This window comes from Aulostomus chinensis, chromosome 1 (genome assembly GCF_037954235.1).
Source record: "Aulostomus chinensis isolate RoL2024-O1b breed Wild chromosome 1, RoL_Achi_v1.0, whole genome shotgun sequence".
In the NCBI taxonomy this organism is placed as follows: Eukaryota; Metazoa; Chordata; class Actinopteri; order Syngnathiformes; family Aulostomidae; genus Aulostomus; species Aulostomus chinensis.
The window spans coordinates 64,513,179-64,532,096 of record NC_141320.1 but is presented as its reverse complement, the minus strand read 5'-3'; the positions used below and the strand labels follow the sequence as shown (position 1 = coordinate 64,532,096).

The 18,918-nt window shown below is 45.0% G+C and overlaps 1 protein-coding gene and 1 long non-coding RNA gene across 9 annotated transcripts in view; one reads left to right on the top strand and one right to left on the bottom strand.

The window, feature by feature from the left end:
* Positions 1 to 17,637, bottom strand: part of prox1a (prospero homeobox 1a) — a 30,068-nt gene extending 12,431 nt beyond the window's left edge. The window contains exons 1-6 of one of the 2 annotated variants that reach the window (XM_086200554.1): positions 17,104 to 17,637; positions 14,154 to 14,568; positions 13,474 to 14,076; positions 12,125 to 13,345; positions 7,067 to 7,174; positions 153 to 347 (exon numbers count right to left, since the gene is read on the bottom strand). In XM_086200554.1, the coding sequence (XP_086056680.1) occupies positions 153 to 347; positions 7,067 to 7,174; positions 12,125 to 13,345; positions 13,474 to 14,076; positions 14,154 to 14,504 (2,478 nt within the window). In that variant the 5' untranslated portion in view covers positions 14,505 to 14,568; positions 17,104 to 17,637. Of the gene's footprint in view, positions 1 to 152; positions 348 to 7,066; positions 7,175 to 12,124; positions 13,346 to 13,473; positions 14,077 to 14,153; positions 14,569 to 16,219; positions 16,334 to 17,103 lie in introns of those variants that run through there. The other variant, XM_086200561.1, reaches the window with a different exon arrangement.
* LOC147272741 (uncharacterized) overlaps positions 1 to 18,918 on the top strand; it is a 108,733-nt gene that overhangs the window by 47,822 nt on the left and 41,993 nt on the right. The gene's annotated exons all lie outside the window — the stretch shown is intronic.

Sequence of the window (18,918 nt, the reverse complement as noted above, 5' to 3'; positions counted from 1 at the left end):
GCTTATTGGAACAAGTCTTGAGTCCTAAAAACTGCAGTGAGAATAAAACATTTTCAGAGCTCAATTCTGAATTCCCTCCACACTCACATCGCTGATCATCACCTCCGGTTGTATTAAAAGACCTGACACCATCCCCCCTGCTGGCAGCTCACCTCAAAGTCGTTGGCCTTGTTGTAGTGCATGTTGAGCGCCCTGAAGAGTTCAGCGTCGCGGCCCACCGTCAGCTCCTCTGCAACTGTCACACCCTCGTTGATGGCCTGCCGGGCGAACTTCTCCATCTGGATGTAGTAGAACTCCCGGAAGTTGCTGAACCACTTGATCAGTTGGGAGGTGATGCAGCGATTAAACTGGAAAAGTTGAGAACAAGTAGAAAATTCTGCTTAAAGAGGGAGTTTTTCTATATTTCCCAATGTGCCAATAGAGGATCCTATAACAGTTGATGCATCACATGCCAGCGGAGAAACAATCAAAGATAATTACACCAGACAACACATCTTTCACAAGGGAACTCATGACTGAAAACACAAAGTTGCAATGCATTCTGGTTTATTGAGGCTATCATGGATAGATTTAATTGAATTTGGTCTCAGGTTAGTAAGTCACTGCTCCTTTACTCTGACACTAAAATCATAGACGTTGGAATTTGGTCTCATAATTAAAGCTTTTAACACATTTTCCCTCGGTAAAAATTTGACAAGGGTTGACTGTGGTAACCCGTATTGTGTAGCTTTATATTTATATCATTACAAAATTTGATTTGGGACTTCAGTGACCCTGAACTTAAAAGTATGAGCAGTTATTGTATTATATTTTTTTCAGGATTTTTCAAGGTATTTCTTTGCCACACAGTACTTCAATATATGGCTAAATAGAAAATGTCAACAAATGCATGAGAGACTGTCTGTGTCAGCTGTCTTTTAAAAGTCTCATATCTGGAATCTTAACACATTAATTGCATGTTTAATATCTACTTGGCCTTTTGCGTTTTCAGCTCCCCACACAAGAAACAAAACATGGAGGGAAAAAAAACAACACACTGACAGGCCAGTGAAAGTGTGCGTGTGTGTTTGTGTGTGTTCAGTGAAGAGGAAAAACGGCTTTGACACAGAGATTAAGCTCGGTATTGTTACAAGACATCGTCTCACAGGAACAAGGGATGAGCAGGAGCGATAGGAGTGAGAGAGAGAGAGAGAGGGAGGGAGGGAGAGATGAATGGAGCGAGGTGGTAAAGAAAGAGGAATGCGAGAGAGGGGACGGAGAGAGATGAGCAGAGGATGACGGAGGGGAAAAAGAGATATTTTTTCAGGAGTGGCCAAAGGGGGTGACATAATGGAACATAATTGGTGTGTATGTGTGTGTGTGTGTGTGTGTGTGTGTGTGTGTGTGTGTGTGTGTGTGTGTGTTTGCGCACATCTCCCAGCAGAAGGAAGGGGAATTGGTTTCACAAAGCATCGTAACTGAAAGGGAAGTTTGTGTGTGTGGCTAACTCAGCTATTAACACACACACACACACACACAGTCACACACATGATATGACGTCATCTGTTCATCCCAAAACAAACCACCATGACATGCAGCCAACATCTACATACAGAGCAGGATCCTGATTATCGTCTCTCCTTCAAAAACTTACTGTTGTTGAACAAGTTAAATGAATTATCTCCTTTATTAATCAAGCCACAGAAGAGTAGCAGAACTTAAAAGTACCATTTGATATTTAAGAGAAACCAAACCAAATGCCACTTGTGCCTCTTATTTAATCTGAGAGCTTCCACTTGTTGGACAGCGTCGGATCAGCCGGAGCTCATTTTCAGTGTACACTAATGCTTGAAATACTCTTGAACCGGGTTCACATCGGAGAAGCTTTTACTTGTGAATTACAGCGGTTGTAAGGCTTTGATGCCAATGAAAACAAAGGAAAGTATCTCTTTATAAAGACCAGATGGTAGTCACATTGGATGTTTAATTTTCATGTAACTTAATGACAAAAACTACCCCCATGACTCAGACTCAGACTGAGAAATGGATATTTAAAATATTACCGTCATAAAAGTGACGGAGGAAGTATAATCAGTATAAGAAGGTAGAGGGAGCAGTAATGATGGATGATGTTTGAGGCTGCTCGGCTTCATGATTTTTTTTGTGGTTCTTGGATACCGTGTGACAACTGACAGTCACACAGACTGGACACCACTGGTGGATGTCTTCCATAGAGTCGGTGCTCGTTTGAACCAAACCATGAACCGAACCTCTTTGGATGCGTGTAAATTTGGGTGCAGTCACTTGCTTTTTCTTACTTTGAGGGAAGAAAGGGTTTGTACCAGGCTGCAAGAGCAAATCATACAATATTGCAGCTTAATGTCTTTGTGCAAGTGAGTCATTCTCAAGTGAGAACATTTTAAACTTCAGTTGTACTGCTGATGTGACTAGAATACTAGACGGCTCCTGTACAAGTATGACAACTAACCTACTAACCGTCCACGCCTCCATCGCCCCACCTGCCCTCACACCCATCCACTGTCCTGTCCAGCTCATCACAATCAGCACAAACCAAGAAAACAAGAGGCGAGAGACAAAAGACAGAGAGAGAATGAGATGGGTGGGTGTGCGTGGGGCAGGGGGGCAAAACGCTGAGTTTGAGGAATGCCATTTTTTGTTTACAAGCAAACAGGGGAAAGGGACAGTGTCAGAGAAAAGTGTCAGGGTGCTCCACCCTTGTCTCTTGATGGTGGGTGTTTACAGCCCCGGGCCTCTTTGGAAGGGCGAGCATACACATCCTTTAAGACTTTTCCCCCCCGCTAGATTCATCGTAGCAAGGCACATTTTGTAAAGGGCATTTAAATGTGCACCATCAACACAACTGTTAACGTATTAACACGGAGGTTTTCTGAGGATCCTGAAGGAGAAAATGATGTTTTCTGACATTTTCTGCTTTACTAGACAGCATATTGTAGCATGAATCCTTAAATCTACATGGATGCCATCATTGTTTTGAGGCCTCCGGGACTGGAGCTGAAGACTTATCTTTTTTCTATGCATTTTTTTGATTAGGGAAAGGATACGTCTGCCACTGATTACACACGTCTTCACCACTCATATAAACACTTTAAACCTTAAGACACATTAAAACGCTTCATCAACTTGAGTATTCAAATACTCAAACCTGGTAATTACTCAGTATCAGTACACAGGTTGTTGCTCGCTCTTTCGCATCCTGACGTTGCCAAATTGGCTGTGTAACTCCAATTAAGAAGACGGGTGAGAGGCGGGTTGGACGCTAATTGATTCCTGCTGAGACGGCGGCATGGAGATGTCATCACAGCCTCTCAAGGAAAAGAGTCTTCTGGGCGTTCTCTTGTGTGTGTGTGTGTGTGTGTGTGAGAGAGAGAGTGAGTGTGTGTGTGTGTGAGAGAGAGAGGGGGAGAGCTGGCAGGAAACTTGTGAGTGAGAGTGAGGCGCTCCCGGAGCCAGCGATTGTCTAATTAGTCCCGACTCCTCCAGTCTTAACGAGGTCCTAATTACTCTCACTTACTCTCTCAAGACGAGACGGCAGCGACCTCCGAGTCTCGTGCTAACATATATGATTGTCTGGTCAGAAGGCAAGAGCTTGCACGCAACTATTAAAATCTTGTGTGTGTGTGTGTGTGTGTGTGTGTGTGTGTGTGTGTGTCTGTGTCTGTGTCTGTGTCTGTGTCTGCATACATCTGTGTGTGCGTGCTCATGTGTGCATAAAACGGTTGTCAGCTCAACCCACTTCCCACAACGAGTGAGGCGGCCATTGTGCATAAGAGGCTCATCTTTAAGAACCAGTTTCCCAGAGACAAAGTCCATTCAAGTCCAATTAGGGGAAGCCATTCAGGGTCCTAATTCCCTTACAGTGAATCTGCCTGATCCTCCGAACACATGCTACTTATTGTTCCCTGGGAAGAAGGCGGGGTGGGCGTGGGCAGGTTGGGGGGGAGATAGTATTAAGATAGGGTGAGAGAAAGAGACGGAGACATTGACCCGGATTTCGGAAATATGGTAATGATGAGGGCAATGAATGTGACGGGACAATAAAACAGGACAGATAGACAGACAGCAACGGTGCTCCCTCTCTCTCTCTCTCTCTCTCTCTGTGTCTCTGTCTCTCTCTCCGTCAGCCTTGAAAAGAACAGCCTCGCTCATCACAAATAGGATTATCTGTGATTCACTTTTTTATTAAGAGAAATAATATCAGCTCCCACAGATATATATACTGGATTAACTTGGATTACCACTCAATTAAATCTAAAGTTGACTATAAATCATCATTTGCATTAAATCTAAAATATAATTTAGGAGATTATAATTTCTCACAGCAGGATAAAGCTGCAGATGATGTCTGTTTCTTCTTGTCAACAAAAAACATGAAACAATGAGGAGATGCATTTGTTCTGATCACCACCAAGTATTTTCTTGAATGTTATCATTTTGATTTTTGTTTCTATTACGGTTAACCCCACAGCACTTCTTATCAAATAGCAAAAGATACACGAAAGCATTAAAATTCAATGTTTTCCAAACCAGTCTGAATTTAACTGTACGAATCTCATGTCTAGCACAAGATATGGAGTGGAATCTGGATCGGCACATCATTCCTATATACAATTTGTGAATAAAGTCCCTGATTCTGATATTCCTAATCCCATCTTTCTAAATAAAAGTATTGTTTGTGTGACCAAACCGTTAAACACGTCATCTGCTATTATGTCTGTTAGATTTACATATTTATTTGAATCCCTTCCTCAGTTGACAGGGAGAAAAAGACGACTCTGAAGTGATTGAGGAGAAGGAAAACCAACGGAAAACGAACCGAAAATGTGCATCAATGGACAAAATAACAGTTGTGTCTGGGTGCTCTTAAAGCTCAGGCGATAAATTCCAATAGAAAAATGCTTTTCCTTCACTAAATCCCACTGTTTGTGCTTCTGACTGCAGTTACAGATTGAGGCAATAATACTGTCCATCTGCCGGACAAAGTGGCAGGCCAAAGCACCGCAAACATCTCCTCATCTAAATCCATGCTCGTTGAGATGAAGAGATTAATTGACTATCATTCTGGAGATAAACCCGCAGATTGAAGACTAGATTAATTTTAAAAGCCACTATCAATCTCCAAAAGATAAACTCCTCAACTGAGCCTATGCATTAACTCATTAGCGTATTCATTTTACAAATTAAAGCCACATAAATATTAAGCATATTTACTCAGATAATGGAAACTGTGACTTAGACATGGAAGTAAGCTGATTATGGACAATTATCACCATCAGCATGCAACCGTATTAATCATTTCCTTCATTTTTCTTTTTAAATTCCAATCATATTAAATGTTGTAGTAGATCATTATCACGTACAGATTTTTCCTGTTCAAGTGCTCTGAGGGACCAATTAATTCTGCTGTTAGACTGCGTATAAAAGGTGTGCATGTTTGGGGACACAGGAAAGAAATCTGCAAACTTTCCATTTGATAGAATTTAAATGTCTTTTTTGATTTAAATCCAAAGTTGTCTGTAGCCTGGTGAACGCCTCCGTTAACGATCCTGTCCGTGATTTTGAGCAGAGATAAACCTTTTTGAGGCATCACTTGTTAAATGTAATTTCAATTTTCTCTTTTAATTGTGTCAGGAAGACTAAACACCTGGTCACACCGCTGAATGGACTCACCAGTTAATGACAAATCAGTCACACATACTGGGAGCAGGTAGGCTTAGCAACCTTGTGTTTGCCTAGCAACCTGGTGTCCCAGCGACCCTTGTTGCCATGGCTGCCGATGAGGATGTGGCACTGCCATGAGGAAGTGGTCACCATAGATATGAGCCAAAGGGCAGCTGGTGTGTGTGTGTGTGTGTGTGTGTAGGGCTGCTCATTTGAATAAAGCGTCCTGAATCCATCGAGGAGCCTTATGCTCCTTTGCAAACCACATAGCAGCCGATAAACACAAAAACAATCAGCGCCTTTGTTTTAACGCTGCTGTCATCCCTTTCATTTGTTTGTCTGCCCCTCCCCGCGCTCCCTCTGTCATTTTCTCAGAACCCCCACAACACTTTTTCCATCATGAATTTCATTTTGCTTTCCTTGCCTGCGAGTGTATTCCTTTGATTCATTCCTCAGGTTGTTTCTTTTAGTTTCCTGCTGATGTGATTAAGTGTTCATTTGTGAGTCAACTTTTCATTTTACATGAGTGAGAGTGAAAGAGGTGTGTGTGTGTGTGTGTGTGTGTGTGTGTGTGTGTGTGTGTGTCTTTTGGGTGATAGGGAAATGGAGACTGAGGTCAGGGAAGGAGGGGTAGAGGGTGATGGCGGTGTTATAGTATGTGTGTGAGAGAGAAAATGGGCAGGAGCAACCCCCCCTCCCCACCCCTGGCCGATTAAGGCCAGAAACTCTAATTACGCTACAAAGATGTGACAGACTGGAGTGCCCATCTGCACTAAAGCGTCCCACACACACATGCTGAGAAGAAGAAGAGACAAAAACAACAAACGGTATATTCGGTTAACGGAAAGCGGGCAAGGTGAGAAAAACGGTAATGAAGTCAAAGGAGCAAAACGCATCCGACACAGTTGTGACTTTTCAGATCTGATTTTAAAGATGAAAGTGAATTGCTGCAGCACCGTAAAATTTTAGCATGCCAGAATAGTGACACACACTCTTTTCGGCATCCAGTTTTGAAAGTTCAAGTGCAAAATGGACCCAGACCTCTTACTTTGGCACTGTGTTATGGCCTCGCATGACCGGACAAGCTTATAAACAGCCAATTTAATTTAGTAAGTGGAAAGTAAAGTATAATTCAAATTAGAGCACACAAAGATGAACTTCAGGACAATTTATATTCATTCCTTTACTGCTTTTTCGCTCATATTGCGTGTGTGTATAATTATTGTAAGCTCACGCTCAAGAGAAATAAATTGAATTCCAGATGAAAACAAAAAAGAATAATAAAGCTAATGAAAAGTCAGAAAATAGCAACAGGGAATGTAAAACAGAATTGGACGGTGATGATGGTTGTGAAAGAGAATAAAAGAGAGAGATGGCACGGCCTTACCTTGACATCAGAGAAGAACATTTTGAGCATGTTGGAGGAAGGGTAGCGGGTGTAGAAGAACATCAGCTTGGCCTTCTTCAGGTGGTTTGGGGACAAACCCTCCTGGATCTGGTTCATAGCATGTTAAGGAGCCAACAAGGTGCACTTGAGCCACTCTATCTCTATTTTAAGGTAAATGTAGAGGAGCAAAAAAGGGAGACAGGAGGGCAAAAAGATCAAATGAAGAGTCGCTGGAGCACTGAAGGGGCACCACAGCCCGAGAAGCCAGTCGGTGTTCGGAAAATAAGAGAGAAACCAAGTTGAAAGTGCAAGCAAGGTGCTTTCCTGTGTGGTCATTGTCACATTACTAAGAAAAATGTTAAACTGAGGCTTTCACACTAATATTTTGTGTGTGTGTGTGTGTGTGTGTGTGTGTGTGTGTGTGTGTTGAAGTGCAGTTGTTTTATTTATAGATGTATGGGTTTTTCCTCAATGCGTCAAAATTGTCCAAAATCATGATCTGAATTTCTAGACCTACACGTGGATATGATTTTGAAAGGTTTGAAATTAGATTGAAGTTAATGTTGCTGTCAGAAAGTTCTAGTGATGTCAGACTTCTGAATGCATTTAGAGTTCTGATCATTTATCCACTGAATCTTTTTTCCACTGCATTCAAAAATGCCCCCCCCCCCCCATATTTAGAGATTTATTCCAATATCCAGTGCAACGAATCAGCATTTTATGTCCGAACTGAAAATTCCCATAAACTTAGCTGGATAGAAACACACTTACTGCCCTGTAAGTTATAAAACTGAAAAAAAGTATCTGATGGCGTGTTACTCTGGACCGCAATGTCACAAAAACAGCCTTGAAAACCTTGAACAGGAGAATCTTACAGAAAATTATAGTTAGAAAACGACCGGCATTTCCCCTCCTCGGTTATTAATGTTCAACATGCAGGTCAGGGTGCTGATGTGCTGAGAAGTGAGAACAATCGAGAGTGCAACGGCAGCAGTGTTACTCCGGCTCGAAAAAATCCACCATCACAAACACGAGCACCTGCTGGTTTTGGATCAAATCCCACAGTCACTCCTGCATCTCGGCCACTCCGCTGCCCTGGTGCCTACCCCACCGTCTCAACAAGGAACATCATAATTGTGAAGGCCCACGGTTGTGTGTGAGGGTCCGTGTGTGACAACAGCTGTGCCCCACCATGCTGCCATCTCCCCACCACATTAACAGCCCTATAATCTATCAGAGAAGATGAGGCAATCAATGGAACCCCCTGCAAGGTCAATTAGCACACAGACAAACACACACACACACACACACACACACACACTTGTACTGAAACCCCAGGGGCCCTATATGGCTGGAATAAGGGAGCAGTGAGAGAGGAGGAAGCGGAATCTTCATTATTGTTTCTAGCAGTTCCTTAATTTAAAAAAAACCAAAAACGTGTGTTTTGTCGAATCTACCAACCACGATGTCACAACATCATCCATCATTCATTTAGCAGCAGCAGATACGTTAGTTAGCGAACACCATCAGCTGATTAACATTCATAACAACCTGTCACGCTATCTGTGTGTGTGTGTGTGTGTGTGTCTTTCTTTAGGACGGATGAAACATGGTGTTCAGTTTTCACAGCCTGTTTTGATGTTTGTACGCAAGCACACAAACATGACTCAGAGTAAACAGAGAGAAGAGGTGTCATAATGAATAAAAAGTTGATGGTGTGTGTGTGTGTGTGTGTGTGTGTGTGTGTGTGTGTGTGTGTGTGTGTGTGAGAGAGAGAGAGAGAGAGAGAGAGAGAGAGTGAAGGTAATAGTAGCTGATGTGAGCCTGTGAATAAACAATTTGACTTGTGATGTTCCTGTTCTTCCTCTCCTCTTCCTTCCATGGTTTTTCCTGTTTTGTGTTCCTCCTGATGCACATCTGTGTGTCTATATGTGTGTGTGCGTGTGTGTGTGTGCCAGGCTCACTGCATCAGCTGTAACTTGACCTTGCTGCCAGGTGTGTGTGAATGGGGGTCGGGCTGGGAGGAGAGGGAGGGGGGATAAATTCATAAATGAATGGAGGACATCTGCTCAGCTCTGTACAAAGGATTAAAGATACACAGACCTGAGTGTACGTGTGTGTACACTGCCGTCTGTCTATCCTTGTGAGGACGAGACCCGTAGAAGTCAGGACATTTTTGGAGACATGGGACGTTTCAATTTGCGGCCCGTCTTCAAAGAAACTGTTTGAGGGCTAGTTTCAGACCCGGGTTTAGGTTGTGTTTTTCCAAAAGAGTGCACATGGATGTCACACATCCTGCCTGACAACCAATCATCCTCCAAGCTTTGCACTGATGCACCGTTGACATTCAAGAAACCGTTGTGTTAGCAGGAAGAGGTTGGCTCACTCTCCACCTGATTGAGTTGTTGCATTTAAACTAACAGGAAACTGTAATGCGCCATGACAGGGACTGAGCTGTGACAGAGGGGAGCTGCACATGCAGAGATCGTAGAACCAGCAGGGTAAAAGGGCTTCCGCCTACTCTTGAGTAAAGTCTCAATGATTTTATTTATTTATTTTTTTGCATCTTTAATCAGATTTGACTTGCGGTTAACATGCAAATAATTTTTTAATCCCGGGTGATCACTGAAAGTGTGGTTATGGGTCCCCCTCTGGAATAATTTAGATCACGTTTAGCAAACCTACAAACCCCTGACCCTCACGTCACCCTTAAAATTGCTTTATTTTAACACCACCACCAACAAAAAAAAGAAATGGAATGAAAATGTCCGGCTGAATATTCCTTCATTGAAAAGGCGGGGCGGGGGACAAATGCAAAAAGTGCCAATTTTAGAAAATAGCTGTTAGGTTTTGGCACATTATCACAAATGATGAAGCTATAATTAAGACATGAGTGGAGCCAAGGAGACTTAAGTGGGTTGGATTAAGTACAGCAGTAAATATACCACAGAATCATCAGTTAAATCACACTAATACACTGTACCCAATCTCTCTAAGTGGATCTTTTGGGTCTATCTGGAGGATTTGATTGACAAGTAATCAAAAAAATAATATCCTGTGGAAATTATCAATTAGGGGAACTCCAGTTACTTTCAGTATTTGTGAACAGTGAGCTTTTCATTCTTCAGTTTTCCAGTTGATATTTATGTACGAGGGTTATTCTGCTTTTTTTGACAAACAACCCACCTCCATCAATGAGTCAGTAACTGAAGGTCAAAGCATAAGATAAGATAAACCTTTATTCGCCCCTCAGTGGGGAAATTGAAAATTGTAATTTGCAAGAAATTAGCATGGTTATAACTTGTGTTATATGTAATCATCATATCATATTTTATATCTAAACTGATGGAATCGCAGCTGGAAAAAGATACATTTCCTGTACAAGTGAACGTTGAAGCATTGCTGCTACTGTTTACTATCTCGTTTGTTTTTTTTTTTAAATATATAAGCCAAATACAAAAAAGGGATGGTTGAAGGGAGGTCAGAATCTTTGAAATACGAATGTTGAATTTCAAAGATGTTTTTTTTTTTCTTCTTCTTCCAAATGAATGGAAAAGCATTTCGGAATGAAACGGAACTGCAGGATCAAGAGGCGTGTCAAATATTTCTTTTTTTAATTAAAGCGACATCTAAATTGGCTTTGAAGGCGACACTGTGATCACATCCTCAGTGCAGCTGCAAGGAATTCCTATTTGTCAGGTTCAAAGTCTTATTTTTCTTTTCACTTTGTTCTTCAAACATGCACGTGTGTGTGTGTGTGTGTGTGTGTGTGTGTGTGTGCGTGCGTGCGTGCGTGCGGGTGTTTGTGTGAGTCAGAGTATGAACGCGTGGTGGCTGGGAGAAGCCCTCTCCATATGAAAGGTTAGGAATGAAAAGATAAACAGCTACCTGCAAACACCTGTCCACACGCACGCGCCCTTAAAGGGAGTGTGTTGGGTGTGCGTGCGCACATGTGTGTGTTTGTGTGTGTGTGTGCACTGCAAAATGAGGCAAAACACACACAGCTGCCAAGCAACTGAGAGCGAAGGCCAACAAATAAAACAGAGTAGGAGAGATTGACAATCAGAGAGAGGGAGACAAAAAATGTTGAGGAAACCTAAGTGCACATTCTAGATGTTTCATGTTTCCTCTGCTTACACACACACACACACACACACACACACACACACACACCAGAACACACAAATTTAGAATGCTTGCATCAATGAGGCCAAGCATTCACCTCCTCTCCTGCACTCTTTGAAATATGATTAGCTTTGAGCTCCTATTTACAAGGTCTTACCCCCCACACACACACTGAGACAGTGAAATATGATTTGCTTTGAGCGTTTATGTACAAAGTCTTTGTGATGAAAGCGAACCTAACAGCACAAGAGTGTCTCAGACAGTGGGAACAGAGAGCGAGAGAGAGAGAGAGAGAGTGTGTGTGTGTGTGTGTGGGGGGGGGGGGGGGCGGCGCACGTGGAAGAGAGAGCTCAGTAGCCTTTCTCAGCACCTCTAAACACCACAACCTGCTCCACAGACTTAAAAGAGCTAGAGAGAGTAGCGTGCGACCTGTTTAATCTTCCCCCTCTTGCAAGAAGCGGCGTGCCCTGTTTCATCTTCCCCACTCAGCGTGGAAACAAGAGGGTTAGACGGGGGAACCAATTAAAAGCTATATAAATTGATAAATTGATATAAAAGACTTTTATGTGGCAACTGCCTGTTGCTGTCGCCTCTAAAATGTTGATTGACCGCATTAAAAATGTGGAGATTTCAATTCCTCCCAAGTGCAAATGTTATTTTTTTTTAACTGAAACACAACAATAAAGCTGAAGGCAAGTTATGCCCAGATGATTTGAATCTTACCACACGGGAGGGTATTAAATTACAAAAAGAAAGCAGAAATTACCCTGGATTAATGTGGATTTTAATGTAGTAGAACCATTTTGGATATAATCAAATCTCAATCTCCAGATTAAAATCCTAGTTTGTGCTCTGATGCTGGAGGTTTAAAGCAGGAACATACACACTGTCTCTCTCTCACACACACACACAATCTCACAGTAACAAGGATACGGTGCCCCCTGAGTAGGGCGAGATGTCGGCCATGTCTGTCAGGTCCCCACACTCTGACTTGATGAGGGACAGGGACAGGCCCTCCGGCCCGTGCTGGCTCGGGGAGCTCTGCCGGTTGTGGTGGTGACTGAGATGGCCTCCTGCAAGGGTGGCCATTTTGGTTCTGAGGCTGACACTCTCCCGGGCCATGTCCATGGAATCTGGCGAGGACCGATGGTGGTCCTTGGGCCCTGGGGGGTAGCCTGCTCCACCCCCATGTGAACCCAAAGGGCTGTGAAAGGGGTAACCCATAAGGGGAAGAGGGAACGGGTGGCGAAAGGATGGTGGGCTGAACCCGAGTGAGGCTGTCAGGGGTGAAGGGTGGAGGGAGGCGTGATGAGGAGGTGGAGGAGGGGGCAGCGAGGGGTTGTTGTTGTCTCCTCCACCTCCTCCGGCGCTCTTGCGCACCACCAGTGGCAGTGCCTCTGTTTGATCGTTAGGTGTTGGCACACCGCTCAGTCTGCCACTCAAGCTGTTGAACGAATCCAGCGGGCTTGGGACGATGACGTCACTGAAGCAGTGCAGCCTCTGATTGGAGGAGTGGTAATTTGGGGTGGGGCTGCCATCGCCATTCAGACTGAGGGCTAGGGCACCACTGCCAAAGCGTGAGTCCGGGGTGAGAGAAGGGAGGGGGCCGAAAGGTGGAGGACAGGAAGAGGATGAGTTAGATGAAGAGGAAGGGGCGGCTGGCGTACTACTGTGGCAGCCATGATGGTGACTGGCGGCCTGCTTGGGCGATGAGAAGCCCTTGACGACGGTGTCGACAACCTGGGACACAGCACAGTTCAACTCCTGCTTCAGTGTCTCTGCTAACTGTCTCCCTCCTGCTGCTCCTCCTCCTCTCCTCTTTATCACCCTCTCGCCACTCCTTTCCTCCTCTTCCCTGCCCTCCACATCTTCTTCAATTTCTCCGTCCATCAAGGCCTGTTCTCGGAGCAGCGCTCGTGCTCGGTCCAGGAACAGGCCTGGATCTAATTCTGATAGGTCATCATGGCTGTGCCCTCCTCTGTCCCTGTGCCTCTCCTCCAGGCCGTCAGAGCGGATACTGTCCTCTGACAGGTTACCGTCCTCCTCTCTTTCACCTCCTCTGTCGGCCTCCCCACTCTCTCCGTTCTCCTCCTCTTCCTCTGTCTCAGAGTCGTAGATCTGGTAGAACTTCTCCTGGAGTTGACGCAGTTGCTTCTGAACAATAAGAGGACAGAAAATGTTAAAGATACTAGTTGTCTTCAAATCTTATCAGTACCTTCCATTGCTAGATGTGCTGAAGACTGAGTCTGTCCCTTCTCCTCTTTCTACTGTCTGTCACTAACCTGCATGTCCTCCAGCTGCAGTTTTAGCTGCCGTCTTTCCTCCTGCCTCTGCTCCTGCCTTGAACACACCATCTGAGTGAAGCTGTGTTGCTGCTGAGGCAGGCGCTGCTTCCTCTTATTCTCCCGATAAACCTCCCCAACACTGACAACGCCGCCCCGGGATCCCGGAGAGCTCAGGAGGGAGGACGGGCAGTCACTCCGGCTGTGGTTGTGGCTGCCGGTGCCGTCACCTCTGTGGTCATTACTGCTGCTGTGGTTGCTGCTGTTTTCGTTGTTGCTGTCTTGATTGTGGTCGCCGGCGTTGGGGCGGACCAGCGGCGAGTGACTCATACCGCGGATTATGTTTTCCACACGGGCCCTCTTGGCGCGGAGGTGCTCATCTGACAGCCGATCCAAGTCAAAGGAGGAGAGGGAGAGGGGCTGAGCGGGAGCATGGGAGTTAGAAGGAGGTAGTGGTCGCCCAAAAGAGGACGAAGAAGGAGGTGGAAGAGGAGGCCCAGGCGAGAGGCAGTCAGAGGGGCTGTCTCTGTCCCGGGAGGAGGAGTTGCTGCAGGCGTCTTCAGCCTGGATCTCTGAACCTCCGCTGGACAGAGCACCGCTGCCCTGTAACAGAGGAGAGGAGGAGTCATGTGACCTGACTCAACAGGAGCTGACTCAACACAGTGTGAATGATTGTGTACCTGAAAGCCCGAGTCACTGCCTCCATTCTTCCCCATGTTGCTCTTCAGTAACTGAGAGATGATGGTCGCACCAGGGAAAGGCATGATGGAGTCTTCATATGAGTTGGCTCTCTTCAGTAACTTCCGCAGGACGTTCGACTTCTCACCATCACCATTGGCGCCCCCGTGGCCGTGACCGACCAATGAGCAGTCTCCATCCTGATCGGGGCTGTGCGATTGGTTCATGCTGTCGAGCAGGGCGTCCCTGGCGCGGTTGAATATCGCGCTGCTTACAGTCCTTTTCACCCCAATGTCGACACGTCGGCGTTTGGTCTGTCTTGTTAGGAGGGTGGCGCTGTCATGATCAGGCATCACGCAGGGCAGCTAAACAGACATGACCAGGGGTCCTCACGCAGGAGCAGGAGGAGCGCTGGAGCTGCGTAGTCAACGGGAAACACAAAGGGAAATTTTACTGATTCTTGGTGGAAAGTGTCAGTTTTTTTTTTAATGAGTTACAATTTGACTAAGTTTTGGATTTATTTAAAAGAAAATATTTACACAAGTTTTTACCATCTAAAAATTTATATAATTTGCCATAATTGCTTTTTTAACACTGGGCTTTACAGTCAAAAGAATTACATACATACATACATACACACATATATATATATGTATATATAAATATATATATATATATATATATATATATATATATATGTGTGTGATAAATCAGCAGTTTACTTGATAGCTGGTCGCATTTCACAGCTTCATCATTCTTTTATATTTTTTTAAAGTTCATAAGACATTAAATGATATTTATGAAATCGGTGCAGTGTCCTTCTGGAGTGAAACCTCTTGAGTCTGAGGTGCACCTTTTCATTATATTCAAACAAGTCAAACCAAAACACTTGTCAGAAGCAAACGCTGCAACCACTTTTATCAAATACACACTGAGCAAAATTCAAAAATCACTCCTTGTGTATGTGTGTTTCTTGTCCAACAGCCGAGGGAATCACTGTGAGGGAAAACACACTCTTTAAAATAGTTCAAGGAGATTTTCCCGCTGAGAAGCAACAGATAATAACCAAAATAATTTCCCCTTTCCTCATCGTCCCCTGAGGTGTAACCTTGATTTCTGTATCTTGTGGGGAGCTGCGATGAATCGACAGGCTCTCTGTTATTCTCTGCTAGGAAAAGAAGGCATTACTTGTTGTTGATGAGCCGGCTCCATCCATATCTAAAGATTTGACCTATAACTTGACTAATGATGATACAAAATCCAGAAAGTGCATCATATTCTAATCTTAAGGTGTCGTAATAAATGGACTGAGGCCAAAACATTAAAAGCCGGGTGAATGGCAGACGTGAATATGTGCTCATGCATCCTGGCAGCTACATGTTTGCATCTGTTTTACAAGTGATTTCAGGGTCAAGTCTACGGAAATGTTTCACAAATGAAAGCTGCCTCTGACAACAGTATGTCCGCGTTCATGGGGCGCCTTCACTCCAGTGTCAAAACGAATTAACGCCTGATTTGAGAGAATACACACATGCAAGGAACCAAATGAGATCCTGTAGCGCCCCTGCAGAGCCAAATGAAAGCGTTTCTATGCGAGGGAGAAGGGTTAGTTAGAGAGTGAGTTAGACCAGAGGTGTTCAGTTGCCGGCAGTGACCCACATACAGCATATGCATTGCTTTGTGTTTGCATTAATGGTTTCCAAACATTACACACACAAGGGAGAGTGTGTGTGAGGTCAGATTGAGGGTTTCTCAACGCAAACGTTTCCTGTAGTAAATCACAAGGCAAGGGCGCTTGGTAACCTTTTCCATGAGCCACAGTCAAAGAAGCGCGCACACACACACACACACACACACACACACACACACACACACACACACACACACACACACAAGCAGGAGCAGAAACTATCTTGAGTTTAAATAGAAATGTGTGAACCAGAGCACTGAAGGAGATGTGAGAGTGTGTGTGGTTAAGGTCCTAGAACAGAAACTTTGGTTTTAATCTGAAGGAGTAAATAGCTCCGGTGCTGCGAAGTGAAATGAGAAGTCACAAACCAAAACTTACCTTCATTTCATGGCTTGAACTGATTTCCCATCTTAACCCAGCTCGGGTTTTTTTCTTAAAAAAAAAAAAGTACATTCACAAATGTCTTAATTTGCACGTCACTTTCTTCCCTCCAGCATCGCTTTGTAATCTTTTATGATCTGAAATGTCTTTAAACTCAGGTTGCGACAGGAGCCTTCTGCGTGCGCTCGGCGAGAACCAAAGCGCCTCGGAACAGGAGTTGTTACTTTTACGCACGGCAAATATAGCAAGTGTTTATAGTCCCAAACTACAATTAGTCCACGACGGCACGAGACTGTCCCACGTTGCACAAATCTGCCCCTCACACGCCGCTTAGCACCGCCTGTTAGGAGGCTCCGGCGCTCCTGCGACCGCTGGGAAAGGAGGAAAGATGTAAATGAATCAAGTCGATCGTGTAGTTGTGGGATTGTTTGGACGCCCTCGGTGGCACGAGTTTGCTTAAAGGACTTCGTAAAAGGAGCAACACCAGTCCTTTTAAAACCTGCTGCGACTTCCTGAGGCGCAAGAAAAGACAACAACAACAACAACAACAACAACAAAAAGTAGCGGCAGGTGCGTAAACCCAGGCAGCAGTTAGCGGTGAGAGGGAAGTATTTTTAGTTGTTAACTAAACTTTAGTCCACGCGTGCAGCTCCATCAGGTCGCACAAACACCAAAATAACACAAGTGGCTGTGGGACAAATTCCAAAATAAAACTAAACCCTCCGCGTCCGCCTGAACGGACGCTGGACAAGTTACTCAGAGATTTAACCTTCACACTCGGACAAGATACACACACACACACGCACGCACACGCAGCAAGAAAGGCAAGACCCAAGGCGGCGAGTGTCAGGAGTGGGGGGTGAGGGGGGTTTGTTACTCACTTGAGCTGTTCTCCAAGTCCCTTTTGTCGAAGAAAGCGCGACCGCAGGAGTCGGGATCTGCCGCTGAGACCAGAATTCACCACGGCAGCGAAGACGGAGCGCGCGTGGTCGCGGGCGTGACTGTGTGTGCGGGAGGAAGAGGAGACGATCATGGAGAAAGTGTGTGTGGCAGAGAGAGAGGGAGAGAGAGAGAGAGAGAGAGAGTGAGATGTAGCGAGAGATAGGGGGGGGGGGGGGTTGCTCTTGTGCGCCGCTCTCCTCCGGGGATGGGAAGTGTTTAGTATCGAGCGCTCCGGGTCCGTCCGGCGCACTCAGCCGTCTCCCTCTGACAGACCACAAGACCGTCAACAAGAAACAAGAAGGGACGCACATGAAGGATACGTGAAGACGCTGCGTCACCGGGGCCGGAGTGAGGTAACGGCTGCACCTGACCAATAAGGAGGAGGAAGAGGGGACGTTGGATTTAATTTATAAGGAGCCCCCCCAGAAAACAGCGCGCCCTCAGAGCGGAGAGGCAGAGGGAGGAGAGAGGAGGCTCAGGCAGGTTCGCTCCTCGCACTTTTAGAGTCTTCTCCTGCAGACACTTTGGCGGGTTCGGCTTCTGTCAGTCTCTCTTTACTCCAGAACCAAGAGGGAGGGCATTTTAAAATTAAAACCCGTGATTAGAAACATCCCGTAATTCCACTGATTAGACCAGCCCTCGAGCTCGCTCTACTCCAATTGCCTGATAAGTTAATTAACACAAAATGGACAGGTTTTTTGTTTTGTAAAAGAAAAAATAGTCTAATTTGGTGATTGATTTCCTTGTTTGCGTGGATCTGATGACCTGAGACTGAAGGCCACTCGAAGTTTCAATAAACTCCTGCTTTTATTTTTATCTGTTGCTGTCCTCGCGTCCTCGCTGTCGCCCGTCACACACAGACAGAAAAGTGAGGTTTGTGACAGGAAGTGACCCGTGATACAAAGGGGCCTAAAAAAATAAAGTAAAAGTAGAGGGGGGGGGGGGGGGAGTAGGGAATGAATAAAAACGTGGAGCACAGATGAGGGCCAGGTAGGGGAGTTTTGCTCATGGACACTCCAGCAGGGTGGAGCTGCGTGAGTCTCCACCTGATTCACAAGAAGACTCACGTCTGTGCGGTTTGAAAGGCCTTCGAGTTGACGTCTGCGCTTTATTAAGATTTATTGCAAACTTGTTTGATTGTCCCCCCCCCCCTTAATTTGATCTCGTATATATACGTATGTATAAAAAGTTCTAAAAAATTGTAGTTGATGAAATAAAATTGTAAGTGATTTTATTCTTGTTTGGAACATGACTTTCCTGCAGGGTGAGGGCTGGACTGATCTGCTCTGGGGGGGGGGGCAAAGCGGAACGATCCGAGGGGCGCAACAAGTCCCAGGACCGAGTAAATCCAGGCGCAGGTGAATAGTGCGGAGCGAGGAGAGGCCGTGCGTGTGTGCGTGTGTGTCCTCTTCAAATAATAGAAGCAGGTGGGCAACTCCACGGGGCGGGTGGGTCCGTCGCTGTGGGGCGAATTAAAAAAAAAAAAAAACAGACAAAAAATGACCGCGAGGCCTGAATTATAGCAATTTTTTTTATTATAATTCAAAAAGCGTTTAGATCGAAATATTATTGGCAGCTACTGATTTTACTGCTGCGTGTTTTATTATTATTATTTTTGCAGAGGAGAGAGGGTAAACATTAAATTAAAAACAAAAAAAAAACGTTTTTTCATACGAGGTCGTAGGTCTAAATTGATCCGAATTCCTTCACTCTTGTTCAGTCTAAAGAGCTCCAGCAGCTCCCCTCCTTCCTCG